General features: G+C 52.2%; 1 protein-coding gene across 1 annotated transcript in view; it reads right to left on the bottom strand.

Annotated features, from left to right (window-relative positions):
* ZSWIM5 (zinc finger SWIM-type containing 5) overlaps positions 1–20,062 on the bottom strand; it is a 102,129-nt gene that overhangs the window by 13,183 nt on the left and 68,884 nt on the right. Inside the window, exons 2-5 of the mRNA XM_075097788.1 lie at positions 16,112–16,468; positions 7,171–7,319; positions 6,395–6,545; positions 904–1,083 (exon numbers count right to left, since the gene is read on the bottom strand). Coding sequence (XP_074953889.1) covers positions 904–1,083; positions 6,395–6,545; positions 7,171–7,319; positions 16,112–16,468 — 837 coding nt within the window. The remainder of the gene's footprint in view (positions 1–903; positions 1,084–6,394; positions 6,546–7,170; positions 7,320–16,111; positions 16,469–20,062) is intronic.

Below are 20,062 nucleotides of genomic sequence, written 5' to 3'. Positions count from 1 at the left end.
GCACAGCTGCCAGCCCCCTCTCTTCCTACTCTGCACATATTACACCAAAGAGCAATTCCAGCACAGCAGACAGAGGCGCAGTAAGGGCAGTAACTTTCAATTAATGTCTACTTCAAGCAAAAGGAAGGGGAAAAAGTGCTTTAAATTGATCAAATGCTGTCAGGGGCTAAGAAAGTATTTTAGCATGAAGGAACAACCCTGTAACTACATCTCTCCTTCTGTGCTCTGCACTTGAGCCCCATTTAACATTCCTGGCTAATGACTTATCCACCATCTGAATCAAAACCCAGAAGCAAGACCCAAGGGCTGGGTGAGGGGCTCTGCACCACCTCCAACTCCTCACTCACATTACAGCCAGGGCTTCAGAGCTCAGTTCCACTCCGATTCAAGCAACACTGTTTTTCTGTGAAACTCCGTACCTAAACCTACATAGACCATATGGGCCCAAACTCCTCTGTGGTCAAATTGCTTTAAAATGGCCTTTGAAAATAATTTAATGCTCAAAATACAGGTGACTTCACACAAGATGTCATAAAGAGCCAAACAATTCCAAGAGTATCTAAAACCAGAGGCTGTAAATCAAAATGTTTGGTATTCCCATGCCTCTGGGAGACATCACCAGCAGGTTAATTTTTGAATTTTTCCCTGGAATTTTTGAGTTTTTCTCTTTTGCATGTTTCCTTGGAAAAATTCAAAACCAGCCTGGACGCAGTCCTGTGCCCCCTGCTCTAGATGTCCCTGCTCAAGCAGGGGGGGTTGGACAAGATGATCTCCAGAGGTCCTTTCCAACCCCTACCATTCCATGATTCTGTGAATTGAGGTCTCTCAACTTCAGGGTGAGTTTTGACCCTGACCAAACCCCTGTGTCTACTGGCTGGATTTCCACCCACTGCCCAGACTCACCTTGGTTGTGACCGGAGCTCTGTGTAAGCGCGTTGGTGATGTTGGGAAGTTCATTACCATAATTGCCATCTTCCAAGGGACAGACGTCCATCTCACCCCACTTGCGCAGCTGCCGGAGCCAGCAGGATTTCTCTTCCAGCTTGCAGTGCGGGTTTAACACCACGCACACCCACAGCGCCCCTAAACAAAGCCAAGAAATCAAGGAGGTGCCACCACCATACCCGCAGGGCAAAGCTCTTCTGCTGCTGTGCTTCTCGTGAGAGCCTGCAAGGTTTCATCAGCATCTGTAAACTTATTTCAACATAATGCACAGGCCCAGGAGCAGGATTTAGACAGCTTTTAAATAAAAGTAAAACTCCTCTGTAATGAAGCTAAATTATAATCTCATGAGATGGGGGACAGTGGGGAGGAGGGAAGGAGAGAGCGGCTGTGTATGAATTTGTGAGTGCTTCTGTCTGCCAGGACAAATCTAGTGTTTGAACTACACATCAAAGCATGCTTAAAAACACCCTGGCAAGCTGCAGAGTCTGTATCTCCAAAGACTAACCTGATTTTGATCCTACCCACGTTCCAAGCGCTTTAAAGCCCGCTCTGAATGCTATTTCATCTGCCATTGTTCTTCAGGCCATTTGCATTCAACTATTTAAAAGGGAGATTTGGTGTATATTCTTCCTTTTTATTTTTTTTTTCTTTTTTAATCCCCAGTAGCCCCCAGTCTGCAGAGGAACCAGCAGAGGAACCTGGAGCTTGGCTTGATGTCTCACAGGCAAGAGCCTTCCAAGGTGCGAGCCCTCCGGATCCAGCAAGCAAAGGTGCCCATCAGTAGGACACGGACGCTGACGCCCTTCAGGTCAACCAAGGGACCTCACAGGCCTGATGTTGCTGCCTGCTGTGCAAGAGGCAGAACCAGGCACAAGGAAATCTGTTGTCATTAAGATCCAGCTCATTCTTTCATAGGACAGGGCTGATGCTGGTGTTGCTAACCGAGCCTTGCTGACTGTCCTGGGTCACCCACTGCTCTGGAAAGGGCTGCAGCAACCAAAGTAAGTGCAAAACCGTGAATCCTCGTTTAGCCAATTGCATTTCTGCCCAAATTTCCCTGCAAGGATGCCAGGATGCAGTATGTCCCCTCCCTTGTCCCTGCCCCCCAGAGTGCGATGGATGCGTGCTGGCACAGCTGCAGTGCACGGTGTCCCCAGGGATCTTCCCAGCCTGAGCAGCCCACGCTGCTCCTCTCCTGCCCAGGTTGGATCCTGCCGCACACCTCGGAGAGCTCAGCCTCCTGCAGAAACACCTTTCCCTGCCTCTCCTCCATGGGCCCAGTGAGACCTGGAGCACCTTCCTTCTCCCCATCCAGCCAGCTCCCCTCCATCAGCTCTCCATTACTCCCAGACCCAAAATTCCCAAGGCAGGACAAAAATCACCCAACATTGCTCTGCTGCATGGTGAGGGGATTCCTCCAGGCACCCAAACCATCTCCCTCTCTCACTGTGTTCTGTGTGGTGCTCCTTAATTGCACAGCCACACCATCAAGCCAGGCAGCCCAGAGCAAGGCTGCAACTCCAACACAGGTCCCTTTTCCAGGCACTGACAGGCAAAACCAGGCTGAGCAGCCATGTTCTGCTCTGCTGTGTCCCCGCTCCCCTGGGTTATGGCTGAGCTTTGGTGGTGCTTTTGGGGTGCATCTCCTGGCACTCGTCCTCTGCTAGTTTGGACTTGTGGATGTTAATAAGGAGTGGAGGCTGTGCATGTCTGGCTCCTAGAAGCAGCTTGGCTCGGCAGGAGAGACGTCACGGCATCACAACGCAGATGGTGGCAGCAGCATCGCATCCAGGAAGGGGCACAGGAAAAGCAACCACGAACACCAAAGAGCAGCAGATATTCAAAGCAGCCCTTGCCCAGTCCAGCTCCATCCACATCTCAGCTCCGCTGTTCCCAGAAAACCCCACCAAAACCCCACTCCCTTCTGATGAACAGGGCGGGAATAAGACTTTTAGGCTGCAACGTCAGCCTAAAATGAACATGCAAGAGAAGAGTTGACTCCTCAGGGGCTTTCAGGACCCATCCTTTCCAAAGCGGGTCCATGTCCCTCACTCCCAGGCTCCTGTAGGCTCCATGAGGGCTGCACGGACAGAGTCTTCCAAAAAATCAGGGCTCACCCTTAATGCTCTGCTTTCTGCCCCATAGCTGATCAGTGGTGCCTGCTTGCTGCCCATCCCAAGGGCATGAAACTCCCTACCTCCTGTGCTAGGTTCCTGGTGTTGGGTGTCCTGGGGCTCTGACTGGTTTTGGGCATCCCCTTCCCACCAGCACTGCTGCCCCTCTTCACCTGCTCCAGGGCTGCTTGTGCAAAAAGTAGCCTCTGGTGATTTCAGCTCATGCCTCTGATGGCAAGCAGGGTGGTTCGGCTGACAGGCAGTAACGAGTCTTGGTGCCTTGGCTCCACTGCCCCCAGGAATGGGATGCACCCGCTGGATTTTTGGCTCCCACAACTTGGCCACAATGTGATCCTCAGAAGCCTCATGACTTTGCAGCCTATTTTTGGGAGCCCTCTGAGGCATCCTTTGCCTGCAAAAATGCTGTGCCCCTGGGCTCTCCTGCAGAAGGGAAGATATAGTGGGGGGGGAGGGACAAGGAGGGAAGAGGGATTCGCATCTGTCTTGGCCGCAACAGTTATCTGGGAGATGGAAAAGAGGGGCTTTCTGAACCCTACGGTCAAGTGACATCAGCTGACAGCACAAGTGACTCCTGTCCTGAGCTGAAACACTGCGCTGGGTCAGACTCCATGTCTGCTCACATGCTGCAGAAACCTTCGTCTGAACTTTCTGATAGCAGAAGGTTAAGTGGGGAACAAAGCGGCAGATCATGATTAAGCTAAGCCTCTAAACAAAAATGCTTTTTGATGACGGGGCTGGGTGCAGGGATGGGGGGGTCAGAGCCTTCCCAGCCCAGCGGTCCCGGCTGCTGGCCCCAGAGAGGATGGCCGCTCCAATCCCACACCCAAGTTTCCAAACCATCAAAGAAATTCTCCCGTTTCCCACAGGGTCGCTCCCCAGCTTAATCTGCTGAAATTCCCCACTGTAAACAAGTGGCCGAGATAAATAAACCCGTCTCCAGGCAGATTAAGGTCAGGCTGCACTTCAGCTGGTTTTTCGTCTATTTTTTGTAATTAGGCTTTAATCATAAGTACTAATGCGCCAGGGCAAATACTCCCACGCCGCAGAGCTCTCCATCCAGCAGGTCTTTCCTTTGCCTCCCCAGCAGACGGGGCAATAGATGTTCAGTTAGCAGCACACGCGCAAGCAAATGATGCCCTTTTTATTTTAATTTTTTTTAAAAAATGCTGAAATCCTGCAAAATCCTTTACATTTTCCCCAGCATAAATCCACAATCTTCTTTAAGGCTGATCTCCTTCCAATCCCACGCAAGTCTGTGATTCAGTCTTTGCTAAAATCGATGATTAATTATTAAACACGTGCCTGAAATAATTTCCATGAGGCCCGTTTTTCTCTTCCACGTGGCAGGGGAACGCTGTCTGTGCCAGGGCTTCCCGCAGCAGCAGGCCCCTCATCCCTCCCTTTGGCAACAGCAGTAATACCAGGCAATTTTGGCATCTGCAGCCCATAGGCAGTCGGACAATGTGCCTTCATTGTCCCACACGTCCCAGCTACCGTTGCCTGCCCAGCAATGGTTTGGGACATCTCTCCACGTTGCTGATGTTCATTACCAGTGGCTACCATAACTCACTGCAGTTCTGCTTCCTCCACGCCTGGACCCTTCCTTCAGAGGGATGCTCTGTTCCTACAGCAAGCACTGCCCAGGTCCAAATCCAAAAGGCTTCTGTAAGATGGGGGTAATAATCCCTGCTCTGAGTATAATCCATGCCCATCGTGCCCTGGAGCTGTTTCTTGGACTATCACCGTGTCCTCTGCAGGGGCTTCTCTTCAGCATGGAGATGCCCAAATCCCTCCCGTTTGACGTGCCTACACCAGGCGAGCCACTCGCTCTGACGTGCATTGCCTGGCACCACGTTTCACCTGCTGTCACGCTGACCCAGCCTTGGTAGGGCCCTGACATTCCCTAGCCACCTTGCCATCTGCTGATGGGGACGTGCTGTCACCTCCTCCTGCTCTGTGGACCAAAACTATGTGCACCGACCTGGTCCTTGCACAGCAGAGCCAGGACTGAAACCCAAACACTCCTGCTTCACGTGCGTGGGAAGGGAGGGAGGGCTTTCGGTTTGGATAGCCGGTTTGAAGTCTGGCCGAATAATCTGTAATTCTGGGCAAACTGCTTCCTGCATCCAGGCCTGCCTAGACACCCACCCATCCACATTTCACCATGTTTGCTTTCTTCCACATGGAAATTCTGACTTGGTGGATTTGGCCACCTCTTCAGGATCTTTGCATACCCAACCATCTAGCTGCAGCATACCAAAATCCTGGAAATATCTTCTTGGCAAGCAAGCACAGATGAGCTCTTCAGAGCTGGCGTGGTTATTTCCATCTAGGGAACTTTACACAGAAGCAAGACATCCCACCCCTGCCTAGCCCTTGCCTGCACTGTTTAGCCAGGCTCTCCAGTCTCACAGCTACGTTTGCATTTGTTGGGCACTTGGTACAAGGTACTGTGATCCCAGCTGCAGTTTCAGGTACTCCAGACCCTGGACCACCCTCAACCTTCTTCCAGCTCTACAACATCCCTTTGGTCCCAGCCTGTGAAGCCCTGCCCTTACAGAGCATCTCCTGCTGGCAGGCTGCAAAGCAGCTCAAACTCACTGATCATGAAACAAGTCAAACTATTCACCCCACCCAAGATCCCAGATGTCCAGAACAGCCCAGAAGTGCTGGGTTAACTCCACCACACAACCAATCTCCCCAGGCCGACGTCATCTAAATGTTTTATTCTAATGATATTACCGTGTCAGCCAGCTCAGCCGGTGTCTAAGGTGCTTAGCTAGAATTACCCAGAACTGCATTTCCCTTAAAGCCAGGCTCTGCGCTGACCATCCTGCCCCCCCCCCCCACTCTGGAAACGTGCACCAGAGCATGCAGAAATCTGTTAGACAGGATGCGACTTGAGAACCCGCCGTTGCTCCTCTGGTCCAGGGGTCCTCCAGGAACAGCACTTCCACATCTCCAGGCTACGTCCAGCCCCTGGGGCTCATCAGCCTGCGCCCTCCCTCACAAAGGCTGTGGGGCAGCACACCAAACACAGGGCTGCTGCAAGTATGGCACCAGCCACACTCCACACACCCATCATCCTTGACTCTTTTGCAGGAGAGGGGCTGATTTAAGGTGTTGAACTGTACAGCTGGAGCCCAATCCAGCTGTCCCACCAGGATTTCCCCAGCAGGGCACAGAGCAAGCTTCTGGCATCTCTCAGGGCCTCTACTCGCAAAAAAGAGCCCCAAAAGCCTCTGAGACGATGTCTGCTGGCCCAGCAGCCCAGGCAACCTTGCTGCTGCTCTCTGCAAGGCAGTGACCCTTACCCAGCTCATCCCAGAGCTGCCGGCACTTCTCCGTTATGCCTGTCCCCTGCTGCCTCCAGAGGGAGAGCCGAGGATCAGCCATGAACTGCTCTGTTATCAATGTCAGCATCCTGGCCCCATTGGAGTCCCTCATGCGCAGCATCTCCCGAACCTGGAAAGGACAGAGAGAAGAGTTTGTGAGACAAACCACGGTCTCCTGGAGGTGTTTAATACATGGTCACCTGGCTGGCAACCCGCAGCTCCCTCGTCTGGGGGTCCAGACTGTAAATATATACATGCGTATGTATATATATGTGTATAATGTACATTATAACATTCATGAAATGGCTATGACCTGGCACGCTGGAGTCTGGCTGAGTAACAGCCACGGTTTAGGCTGTGAAGAGAAGCAATCAATCAAGAACATGAAAACAAGGCCCTTCTGCTAAGAAAGAGAAGAGCCTGTAGGTTGGGGCCACTTCTCCATGGTCTCGGTGGGCTCTGCAGGGTTGGCTTTCCCTCTACCATGCTGACAGGGAGATGGGGGAAAGCCCTCCCTCGCATAGGGATCACGGCAAGCCCATTGCGTGGGAGGAAGGGACCTGCCAGGAGAGCGGGTGAGACAACCCAGGCCTGACCCAGAGCCTGGATTACAACTGCCTGCTCTGCGACCGGGCGAGAAGGCACTGGAGCAGAGATTCCCAGCTGTGACGGGCACACTGCCAGGGCAGCCGGCGAGCTGCCGGCTACGTGACGTGCTGAGCGGAGAGGGGAGAGAGCAGCCGGCTCCTCCTCACCTTGGCAAACATGGAGTTGAGCTGCTTTCCCGAGCCGTAGTACCCTCCCTGAGATAGGAACAGCTTCACCTGCTCTCGGACCTGCTCCTCATCCAAGTGCCAGCAGTTCTCGTCATCGATGCTGGCCCCAGCAGTGGGGTCAGGAGCACCTAGGGGGATGGGGAGGGAGGAGAAAAAGAGACAACTGTGTTTATAGCAGAAGGGTCAGCAGTCCCACCAGCAAGAAGTGGACCTACCTCTATTTTATAAGGACCCACCTCTGTTTTATCAGCTCAGGCAAGGGAAAACCTACCATGTTCCCAGGCAGTGAGTCCCAGCTGACACTGTTATGCCCTCCTTACACGGCAGTGGCAGCAGCCGTCAGGAGGGATTCCCAACCACAGGGCTAATGCCTAGCTAGCCCCTCTCCCTCTGCACCCCACATGAAGTGAGGCTGAGGAAGAGCAGGGACCTCCCTTCCTTCAAAGCCCCAAGGCAGCTGCAGAGCCTGGAGCATTCCCTGGCTCCCAGGATCGCCTTGGGTGCTCCTCCTCTTGCTCCATATCACTGGTTTGTTTAAGCATCAGTAAAGTTCCAATTCCTGCAAGCCCTTCCCCACATCAGGAACAGTCTAACAGAGGTACCACTGCACAGGGGCTCCAGAGCCCTGGGTTAAATGCCTGGTTCTGCCCCTCAATTGCTTTAGGACATGGGACAAGTCCCTGTGCATCAGTGTACCTGCCTGGGAGACACTCTCCCAGGAAAGAGCAAAGGATTAATAATCTTTCAAAGAGCAAACTGTTACCAGAGCAGGGCCTTTGGCAGGCACATGTGTGTGTTCACAGGCTGTATTTCATCTTCCAGAGGGGAAAAAAAAAAAAACAAACCAGAAAAGAAAAACACAAGTCCTTTAAACAACAGCTTGGATCCATCTCCCCTTGTCTTTTCCCTTTCAATTCCTATTTTTTCCCCCAAGTGCTGCCCTACCTCCCAGCAACGTCCCCGGCTTCCCGGGCCCGCAGGACAGGCAGCAGCACGGCTCCAGCAAGCAGCCAGGAGCACAAAAGGGAACAGAAACTCAGCTTTTTGTCTCCCCCAGTTTTGAGCCCTGCTCTGAAGAAACCCCTCAGTGAAAACCAGTGCCAAGGAGGGACTGGTGCAGCTGGAGGATGCTCCACTCCACTTTGGTCTGCTTCTCCCCTCTTGTCTCCCTCTCAAGTGAGGAAGGGGGTCAGCGCAGGAAGAACGAGGTGCTGCCGGACAGCCAAGGGATGATGTAGCTAACACGTTCCCAAGTGAATCTTAAAGATGTCTTCCCTACTCAACTGGGATCTGGTTGTGGAGCAGACACCATTTCACATGGAGACAGCTTGGCATACTGCACATGCCCCGGCCCTGTGCTCTGCTGAACCAGGAGCTCAAATACAATTAATGAAAATCAAGCTCCAGGATGCCTCCTCAGCAGGGTAACTGTCTCTTCTTGGCTTGTAAGTGGGAGGACATCAACCCGAGGGGTTCTGCTCCTCCGGCAAAGGCTGAGAATGCTCCTGACCCGATAAGATACAGCTATTTGTATTTAATGTCCTTTACAAAATTCTTTTAATTTCTGCTAACAGTCGCTGCCCGAGAGCTGTTCCAGCAAGCTCTAGGCGCAGCCTGCACCATGCTGAAGGGAGAGGAGAATGCTGCTCCCTCTGCAGAATAATTTATAGTTGACAGAACCACGTAATTGGGATGGGAGCTGAAGCAGCAGAAAGGAAATCACAGCCCCTGGATGAGCGCAAGGGCTTTCGCCTACAGCCCCACATGTGCCCTGATCCTGCTCCCCTGCTGCCAGTGGCCAAGCCCTGCCATAAGCCCACCACGCTGTGAACAGGCCATCCTGGCTGTCTCAGCTTTTCAGTACCTTTTCCTTCCCTCCCCCAACCCTGTCCTTATCTTGCAGATAAAGAGCAGACAAGCCAGCGATTATCCCCTATCAGGAACCGATGACTAATCTGTCTACCACGAGCGCTTATCCGGTCCCATCACCAAGGTATCCCAGACGCTTGCACTCTTAATATCCTCCTCCTCACCATCCTGCCCGCTGCTCCTAGCTGCATCTATCCAGACCAGCCAGGTTGTCTCAGCTGCCTCTATAGGGTCACCTGGCTGCATCTATAGGGACCAGGAGGGCATGGATGCCTGGGGTGTCCCATCCCACTTAAGCTCAGCCCATCCTTGGTCCCTCACCGAGGCCCCTATGACAGATAAAGGTGGAGAACTTAGCAAGATGCAAGAAGTGGCTGCATTTTTGTGGGGTTCCCAGGGCTACCCTTGGTGCGCGCTGCTCACACATAGCGTTAACGACGGAAAACCCAAGCAGCGAGGAAAGCGGCATGCAGCTAAATAAAACCTCCTCCTCCCACGCAACACATTGAGCACTTCGCACGTTGGGGTTCGGGCCGCAGCCAAATTAGTAACGCGCCTCCAAATAAAACTCAAATTTGCTTGTAAATGTATTTTGATCTCCCATAAAAGATTCAGAGAGAGGGTTGTAATAGCAGATTCCCACACGTGCAACGCTACCCAACAGATAACAACGGGCTGCCCAATTACGCTGGGGAGCTGGATAAACATTTAAAAGCAAACAACAGGATTTGTGTCGGGTTTAAATATTAATGGCAGGATTTGTCCACTTCCCCTTGCCAACGTTAACACCATGGGGGCTTCAGCAGTGGCATGCTGTGACGCAGCTGATGAACGATTCCATGTCTCAGCTCCAAAGGAGCAGGGAACGGCATGTAAAACAGCCCGGCGACTGCGTAACTTATTTCTCGTATAGCAGCATTCCTGCTCCAAAGAGCCCTGTTTCAGAGGTGCTGTATCCTGGTCCTGCCAGATTCAGACTTAAGGAAACACTACCACACATCTTGAGTGGAAAGAGGGTTTCACCAGCCTGTTCACACTGGCTGTAGAAAGAGATAAAAACGCAATCCATCAAACAAGAAGCAGGACACCCCCCCCCTTCACTGCAGGCTCAGGGTTTAACTGTTTGACAGCCAAGCTAGACTTCTCCAGGGGGATAGAAAGACTGAGAAATAAGGACTGGAAAAATCTAAATTAGGAAACAGAGCAAAGCCAGGCGTGGAAAATTCAATGCCTTGCTCAGAAATTAGCTGCCCAATGTGAAGAAAATGAAAGCCGCTCCTGGACCAGAAAGCAGCAGATTTCCAGGGCTGAGGAGGTTGGTGGGACCTTGTGGCTCACACTGAGGCACCCGCGCATCCCAGACCTGAGCTCACGAAAGGGAGATACATCAGCTGGGTGGCATGGGAAGCACTCCCAGAGCATCTCACTCAGAGCAGCAGTGGCAACACAAAGAAAAAGGGATAATTATTATTTTTAACCAGCACCTGGAGCTGAAAAACTGATGGTAAAAGCAACCCAGGGATGCAGGTGGCCACCCTGGCATCTCCCTCATAGTAATCTTGGCTGACTGTGCCCAGTACCCACTGGCAGCTCGGTGTCTGGCCATGCTGGCACTGGGGTCAGCAGTGCTGGGGAGGGCTCTGCCAGCCGGCTGAGCCGCAGCTGCCCGGAGCAGGGCTGGCCATCGTGGCGGTGGTTCACAAGGGCCATCTCATGACTGCACGTGGTGGTGTTGCTGAACACCTCCAGGCTGCCTCGCCAGCAACCGGAAAGAAAACAGACGTGAAGGAACAGCTCGGGGTGGGGAGGACATGGACAAATAAACAAACAGTAGAAAACCTCAGAGAAAATAACCAGGCACCAGAAAGGAAATGAACTCTAACGAGGGAATAAAAATAGCAGCAAAGCAAGGAGTCAAGCTCCACCAAGGCTCCCGGTTCATTTTCAAGGGGAGGCAAGTTGGATGGAGCCTCCAGAGCAGCCAGAAGATTCACACCCATCTGACAGTGATGGCTCAAGTGAAGCCAGACCACCTCCCAGCATGATGGCTGGGAGCCCACTGGTCCAGCTGGTACCAGCGCTTGGTCCAGCTGTCTTTGGAAGCCCCTTGTCAAGCACTGCACCCACGCTCTGGGGTCATTTGGCAGCCCCAGCAGCTCTGCAAGACAAGGGGGAAGAGCCAGTGGCAGAGCCTTTCTTTCCAGCGCTCAGGTGTGCTGTTTTCCCTTAAATTCACATGAGCTCAACAACCAGGAACACAAATTCCCTGGAGACCTAACCTTCTCCTCCTCCCCAGCGGGAAGGCAGAATTTCAAACAGATTTACTGGTGCTGCCCTCCAGACACTGTCGTGGTTTGACCTCAAAGTTAAAGACCTCCTGCGGGCTCCTCAAGCATTAGCCCTGGCTCAGTATGACAGGACAGGCAGGCAGGGGTTTCCCATGCAGGCAACCTGGCAGCTGACTTGCTGTGCACAAGGAGCACGACAGGCCAACAGGTGAAGGACAGTATTATCCCAGGAGTTGAAGGAAGGGCTCAAGGTGGTCAAGAATACATCTGGGACAAAATTGAAAAGATGAGGCAGAGGGGTCCTTATGGCTTTTGCATGAGCCAATCCAGTTTTCCCGTGCCAAAGCCTTGGGGACCATTCCCACTAAGAGTTTTCTGAAGTACCTCTCCTACAAGGAAGCTCCTGAGACCGTGGCAGGACCACAGAAGCCCCTTGGTGATTCACACTGACTTTCTGCTGGCTTGTTCTCAGAGAGAGCTGCCCCAGCACTGTGAGACAGCGGAGGTTTTGTGGCTTTTCCCACTTCTGGCTGAGAAGAGCATCCCAAGCCTTTAGATGGCATCAGCTGAGTGCCACAGACACTGTGTCACCCACTGGCATTTCCGTGGGGCAGACAGACCGCCCCGACCACGTCTCCTGGGCCAAGGGCAGCAGCTCTCCCTGCCATGCCCAAGCACCACTCAAGCAGGGCGAGTTACTGAGCTGCAAACACCAGGCCTGCCAAAACCACCTGCTCCTCACCCCTGGAAAGGGGGAGCTTTCACCAATGATGCACAAAGGATACCTCTAAGCACCAAATCTTCTGGGCCCACAGGCACTCTCACTCTTCAGAGCTGCCTCTCCTGTCTTTAAGCTTCTAATTAAAGATTTTAATGACCACTGTCTGTCCCTGAAGTGGTGTCCACCAGCTTCCTCTCCTTCCTTGGCCACAGACTGCTTTTGCCCTCAGGAAGAATCCAACATTTGCCTCCAAAGCCCAGACATCCCAATCAGGCTCAAAGGATGTATCTGAGACAGCAGCTTTCCTCCTGTACACCCCACATTGATCCTGTCTTCCTCTTAAAATAAATTCAAATTATTCCCTACAAGCATGAATCAAGACACAAGAGAAGACGAATGCCACCTCCCAAGTCTGCTGGTTGACTTGAACCCCGCACACTTGCTGCTGCTGGATGTTGGATCCATGCTGCAAGAGCAGGAAACCCAGTACTGCTGCTGGGACTCACTGGTGCTTCCGAGTTCCTCCTCCTCCATATTGCTTGCTTTTGCCCCTAAAATCTCCCTCTCTACCTACAATTTCCATTTAAGCTCTTTTTCTCAGCCTTGCTGTCCCCAATACCTCCTGGTCCTCTCTGCAACACTTTACGGCACAGTGATTGCTCTCTGTTCCTCATTCACACATCAGAAGGACATATTCTTCCCCTGGTTCCCCTGGAGCAGAGATGCCTCCAACGGCAAAGCTGCACTTATCCCCAGCATGTCCGACCACAGCTGGTAGCCCTGAGCCACTTTATCAGCTTGCATTTCCCCAAGTCAGGCTGGCCCCTCACAGCAAACCAACGCGAGCCCTGGGCTGATGCTCTAGGAAGAGCGAAGGGAGCAGGGTGCAAAGGTGGCCACCGCCAGATGCTCTTCACTCTGTCGGAGGCCTGGCTGTTGGATCCAAGCTCTCCAGCTGCAGGTCCTGGCTGACCCTAGCAGCCACCCCACAGGAAAGGCCAAGCAGCCGCGAGTCACATTTGCTGGCACAACGATAACCTTGCAGCCTTGCTCCGTGCCGGACAGTCACGCCTCTGACTTTATCCCCAAGCAGGAACACACTCGGGGAGGGGATGCAGCAGCACTAAAACCCACCCTGGTCTCCTCACTCCAGCTGCTGCTTCAGACACTGAGCATGGAGGTGTCAGACACATGAGACGCTCTTACTGTGAGCATGCTGCCCTTTGCAGCCAGCTATGAGAACAGAAACGTGACCCACTTAAGCAAGTAGAGGTCAAGTGGGGAGCAGAGCAGCAGGCACACCTAGGCTCTCTGCTCGGATTGAATCCTTCGAGAACACGCGAGTGCCTTGGCTGCGCTCCGAGACTCCATCATTACTGGATAGTTTGCATTTCCTTCTAGGAAGGCAGCCGGGAAGATTGGCATGCGGTGCACAGCCCGCGGCTACAGACTCCTGCAAGGAACAAAGCTCCAACACCCCAAGACGAGCGCGCCAGACAATGGCCTGTAATTTTCTTTGCCATTCAGGCTCTGCAGGGGGAGAAGGAGCAGCCCTGAAAGCCTTATTTTACAAAACCAGACGATCCCCTCTCAAAAGGGGCATTCCCCAGCAAGCACGGAATGCTCCCAAAGTGCAGAATTGGCTTTGCCATCCCACGTGCTCACCATCAACATGGAAGGAGCAGCCCTTTTAGTGACCAGAGGCATGTGGGGAAGATCCAATGCTAATCTGAAGCTCAACAGACCTCTCTTCAGAAGAAAGGGGCAGCAGGGTATGGGGGGTCAGGGGTGGGAGGAGAAGAAAGGATTTTTCTGGAGAGACTGTTCTTTCTTGAAGGCATAATAACCTCAGGTGTCTGGTGCACACACTAGGTTACTGTCTGGGCTCCAGAAGTTGCCAAAAGCCAGCTTGACCTCAACCCAGAAGTGAACAAAGGTGTGACCCAAGGGTCTGAGCTAGACACAGCCAAGAAATGCATGCATGAGCCCATAATGCTATGCGTAAAGCATACCTTTAAAAATTTCAAATCCCAGGATCAGGGACCCTCTATGAATGTGTGACCTGCAGCTGTGAAGGGCAAGATGAGGGAAAAATTTGGATCCCCTTCAACTGGAGCCTCCGAATTGCTCTCACATAGGCAGCCCCACATGCCTGCAGCCCTTCCTTGACCTGGGCTCCTTGCTCAAGTAGCTCTGTGATGTAGTTGCACTGCAGCTGTGCTTCACTGGCAGGATGGGGAGGGCAAAGCTTGCAGTGCTGTCCAGTATCGAGAGCTGAAGCCCTGGACATCACTCTGAACTTCAATGTGAGATTTTTCGAGCCTTTCCTTTTCACTGGGTACGACATTTGAGTTTTAGATCATCTTAAGATCATCTTAGATCATCTGAAGGCTGACATGCATCCTTCCCCAGGATGGGACCAGACTGTAGTCCTGCTTACAGAGGCATTCACTTACTTGTGACCCTGGCTAGGCAGCCATGTGGGTGTCAGATAGGTGCCACCTTCTGCTGGGTTAGTCAAGACATGTCTTTCAGTTCAAAATCATACACCAGAGTGCGTGAATTTGTACAAGTCTGAAGGGGCAGAGAATTTTTCTGCTTTGTTTTTTAAAACCACTTGTAAAAACAAGAGGCAGGTATTGAACTGGAGCCAACATCTGTATCATTGTAAGACTCAATCACCAGCCTTTTGCTGACTCTAGAGCAATAAATATTCAGGGCCTCAAAAGCTTTTCTTCAATCTGCTTAGGAGAAAGCAGCCTCAAACGATGGCCAAGAAGGGATCTTGCCCAATGTCAGCTTCGGTGGATCAGCTCAGGGAGGGAGTGGACCTCACCAGATTCTTGCAGTTCCACAGCTCCTTATTCTTTTCTAATGTCAAAAAATGAGGAAACACCCCCCAGTCAGTAATTTAGAGCACAACCACACACGCAGCAGATGTGGCCCAGCAGAGGAGACAAAAGCCTCTCCCAAGGTAAAAGCAGGAATGACCAGCTAGAGGGAGGGGAAGATATCTGAGATCAGAGCTGCCATCACCCCTACAGTGGAGGTGGACCCCTGGCCTCACCTCTACATGTGGATTCAACCAGTTCAGATCCTATTTTAGGCTGCATATGGGGCTTTTCATCTTCAGAGCACTTAACAGGCATGTGTTAATCCCCACACTGCCCTTCCATGGCAGATAAGTGTTTATTATCTCTGCTCTACAGCTGGTGGGACAGGCACGGTGGGGAGCAGCTCATTGTTGCAAACTCTGGGCAACCTCAGCTCCTGGGCTCCTTGGAAAGACACAACAGGAGTGCCTGGCTTGGACTGATGGAAGGAGCCCCAGGGCAGCTCCCCAGGGAGCCTGGGCTACCTCCAGGGCCAGTGGGCGACTGGAGCTGGGCTGGGATGGGTACCATCCCCCAGCAGGCACCTTCCAGGGGAGGAAGTCAAAGGCACCTTCTAGACACAAAGCCCCAGGACTCATCTCCACCGCCTTTGTGCGGTAAAGTCAGGATAGCGGCACTCATTTTTTATGGGCAAATTAACGCCCATGGAGATTAAAGCTTTATCTCTTGCCAGCTCAGTCGCGTCTGATTTAGCAACGTGCAGGGCTGGCCTGACACCACGTCCCCGCACGCTGGAGGAGCCACGTCCCCACTGCACCTCCCCCTCCCCAGGGTCCCAGCACCGCGTCCTTCTGTGCTGGGGACTAAACGTGCTCCTTTCCACCACCCTTGGCTTCTCCATTCTACTCTGAGCTGTGCCTTGTGTACTGCCAGCCTGCCTGCTCTGCCTGTTCTTGCCTGTTAAAGCCACTGTTTGACAGATAAACACATAAAGAAGAACAGAGGGCGGAACACAGATGCGTGGCCAACATTGATGCGGTCCCAACACCCATGCATTAACATCAGTTTGACACTGCCACCTCTCTCTGTGCAGCAACAGACAAACATGGCAAAACCGAGGCTACCACCAGTGGTGTGAAACTGCCGTGCCAGCCCCAAATGCAGGGTGAAGTCAGTGCTGAGCCACTTAGGGAGGGAGGACGAATTACCGTGCACTTGGTTGATCTCTGAGTTGGATGACAGGATCTCATCAGCCAACTTCTGGGCGGTGGGCAGCACCTCGGTGTGGTGCGCTGTGATCAAATACTGAACAAACTTCTGGAGCTGGTCCCTGTTCATCTGGAAAAGGGTCTCTGAGATGGGAAGACGGAGTTTGACCTGGTCCGGCTTGCGGATCCTGTACAGTGAAAGTGCCACAACGTGGGCGCAGTAAAAAATGTCCTTGTTCCCGCAGCCGCATGTCACTGAGGTGATTTTGCAGCGGTCAAAGCTGATTGCCACCTTGTAGGTCATCTCTGGTTCTGTCGCAGTCGCCGGCTCTGTTACTGTCCCACTGAGGTGGAACCCTGGAGAAGAAAAGAAGAGGGAAAGGCCACATTACTTTCCTTCTGACCACGATCACCCATGCAAACTCTGGAAGGTGGACAGGGCCAGTCAAGACCGCTTATGCATCACTATGTCAAGGAGCATACCACCCAACCCACGCCATCCTGGTGGCTTACACCCAGCAACACCCAGCCTGCATACACACACACTCCTGCACCAACACACACAGGCAGCCAGGCTCTTCGGTGAGTTTATTTAACAGCTGAACCCTCAGGGAATGAGCAAAGCCGCTCAGTTCCCATTTGTTTAACAGTCTCTGAGACTGTTTCTCCCCTGGGAGTCATCTTCATCCACACCTCCTTCTCACTGAATTTGTAACTCATGTGAGCAAGGGCTGGCAGAAAAAGGCCAGGTTTTCTTTTCTTTGATGAAGCAGACAAAAAGCCCCACAAATTAAATGCAACACAACTCCAACTTCAGTCCCTCAGCCAGGTAGAGTGCTCCGTGGCAGCTCTGAGATCTTCCATGCAGTGGGAACAAGGAACAGGGATGGGAGCAATGTACAGCCTGAACCACAGGCTGGGGGGGAACTGTTTGTTCCTTGAGCTTCACAACATCTGCTGTTCCCCTGCGAACTCTTGAGCTCTCCTTCAAATACTGTGGCCAGGAAGCCAGCCGCTTGCTGGGGCAATACATGTGTCGGGCTGCAGGGACAGCCCAAATTGTTCAGGCAAACATTATGGTGCTCCCAACAGCCCCTGCTGTGCTGTGAGGGGCTGCAGCACCTTCAGGCACAAACCATGCAAAAAAGTCCCAGCAAGTCCCAAAAGTGGGTGATGAGTGATAAACCGGCTCGGAAAGTTGTCTGGGTCCAAGGAACCTGGATGCACCAAGCAAGTGAGGGATAAAGTCAGTGAGAAAAGACCGGATGCCAATTAACCTCAACCCGAAAGCCCAGGGAGCGCTTCCCAGGAGCCGGCTGCTGAGGAGGTCCAACACCAACACTTTGCACTTGCCCAGCCCCTGGAAAGGAGACATCTGTTTCCCCCATCCATCTGCCTTGTTGCTCCAAGGAGAATGAGGCTGCACCAGGAGGTTAATTAATGTGGCTGGGGCCACCCGGTGCCCCCATGTCAGACCCTGGCATGGTACCTGGGAGCATGCCACCTGCCCCAGCCCTCTTCCCTGAAGAGGATGTTCACTTCTCTCCATACTACATCAACCATATTAAGCCCGTGTTTGTACAGAGGTCCCTGCAGAGCCTGCCTGCCGTCCCCCCGGAGAAGGCGGCAGACAGCTGAGAGCCCTACAATTAGTAACAGAAAAGGAGAAGGGGTGGGGGGGTGAAGATTAAAATACACTAATTGCATCAAACCCTTGTGTGTTTGCCAGCTCTCACAAAGGCTTTCCGAGACAAATTCTACCAGAGGTTTTTAATAAATGGCATCAAAACCAGCTATTCACTGCCAGTCTCTTTAAAGCCATGCCAAAAAACACATTCAAATCTGATTAAGCGTCAAGGAGGTCTGCTTTCACTTTAGTGCAAGGGAGGGGGAAGCAGACCTGTTGTGCTGCCATCGCCCGAAACCCACCCCGCACTGCCCTCTCGCTCGCACACTGCCGGAGTTGAAGCACGGCTGCAGAGGTGCTGGGCTTGGTGCCACGGGGGCAGCGCAGCCAGGGGCTGATGAGGCCCCCCCCGCCCATGAGTCCATCCCCCAGCAGCCAAACTGTATAAATCCCGAGGATAAACTCCAAAGTGTTTATGTTTTACCACTTCTCTGGTCTGCGATGCTTGGCAGGAGGCTCTGACTCGCTGCCAGTTTCCCCTAGTTTACTTTTTTAACAAGTTAAAAGGATTGGAAACGACGTTCCTGAGCAATAATGTATGTATATACACGTATGTACACCCGTAGGCACATACGCACATATATATATAAAAAAAATATATTTTTTTTTAATATATATATATATATATATAAAAACCCTTGAAGACAAATTACCAGCCATAAACGCTGCCTTCAAATGCTTACTTTACCAGGATCATGGGCCAGACCCCACTTGGGGCTAACTGGTGTAAGGCTGGATGAACTTGTTTAACCAAACAACCTGTTTCGGACAGGTGCAGGTCTGAAAACACATGAACAGAGGTCTGAATCTGTCCCCCTGAGAGAGAAGATTTGCCCAGATACTTCCCAGGCTGCTCTCAGGCATCCTAAAAGCTGTGCTCCTCCATCCACTGCAAGAGCTGGTCCTCGCAACTCGTAGCTGGGGTCTGCAGGCCGAACATGACTGTTTGGCGCACCAGCAACGGCCAAGTTCATCTGGCACTGGAGCCCTACAGCAAGTGTCAGTTTAGATTTTAGCCGTGGTGGCAGCAGGTCTATTTAGGATAAACTAGGAACTATATACAAAACATTTATCTAAAGATTAGTCACAAATTAAACACAGCGAGATGGGGAGAGATAGGGGCTGGCAGGAATGGCAGGATTATTTGGGAATATTTACATTAACAGGAGGTCAGCCTGCTCCACGGCCAGGTCTGCACCCAGCACCAACCCTGGTACCCATGGGTGGGAGATGGCTTTGGCAGCTCAGCAGTGATTGGTATCACTGTCCCAGAGAAGAGTGGTGGTTAAAGGGTAGATTACGGTGTGGTTAGTCTATCATCTGTCAAAGCATTCACACCTGGTCCACAGAAAACCCTGATGCTACAGCCACCAAGAGGCTACAGGTCACACTGGAGAAGGACCGCTGTCACTGCACCCTCCTTGGCTCTCATCTCACATCCCAACCAGCACATGGGGCAGGCGATACCAGCACTCCAGCAGAGAGAAACACAGCCCTTGCCGCAGACATAGGGTCTGGATAGAGCTGAGAGCAAAACCATACTTTCCTCTGCGTCCCCCCTGCATGCTTCAATTTAAAACGTTCCTACAGCCGAGTGCTTATCTAGGACTTCATCCTCTGCTCCTTAACATAAGCTAACTTGGTGTTTTGATTTGCTGCCAGCAAAGTGACAGTGCCAGGGCTTGAAAACCATGGAAAAGAAATAATTATGTAACAGCTTTGAAACTACAGACTCATTACACACCATCAGAGTCTAGCTTTGTCCCAAGAACATCATCTCGTCCCTGCCCCAGAACAGCCTCCGTTACTTTTACCATGGACGCTTCCCAGTGGATGCCCCTGTGATCCCAGTTGCAAAAGGAGCTGAGTGTTCATACCTGCCCCAGAAAGAGCACAGAAAGGTGCCACAAATGTTCACAGGGCACGATGAGCACATCATCTCCTTCCTAATCATGGAGACAAAACATCAAAGGAAGGACCTTCTCCCTGCCACGGCAGATCTGCCCCCAGGTCTCACCTCTGATGTTGCATTAGTGGCGCAGGATATTCTGCCTCTGATTTAAATTAAAACCAACTCTAGAAATGTCTCCTGGGGGTTTGTGAGCACCAGTGCCACCAGTGGCACTTCTAAACTCATAAACTGGGCAACACTTTCCTCTCTGGAGCTGATAAACCCTGCAGGGTGGGGGGAATGTGGACTCACAAAACATCCCTGGGCTCTGAAATAGCTGCGAAGGAGCAAGCCTTTAGCAGGAGTTCCAGTG

This window comes from Phalacrocorax aristotelis, chromosome 6 (assembly GCF_949628215.1).
Source record: "Phalacrocorax aristotelis chromosome 6, bGulAri2.1, whole genome shotgun sequence".
Lineage (NCBI taxonomy): Eukaryota > Metazoa > Chordata > Aves > Suliformes > Phalacrocoracidae > Phalacrocorax > Phalacrocorax aristotelis.
Note: the sequence above shows the minus strand (reverse complement) of the source record. Positions and strands in the feature narration are given on the sequence as shown.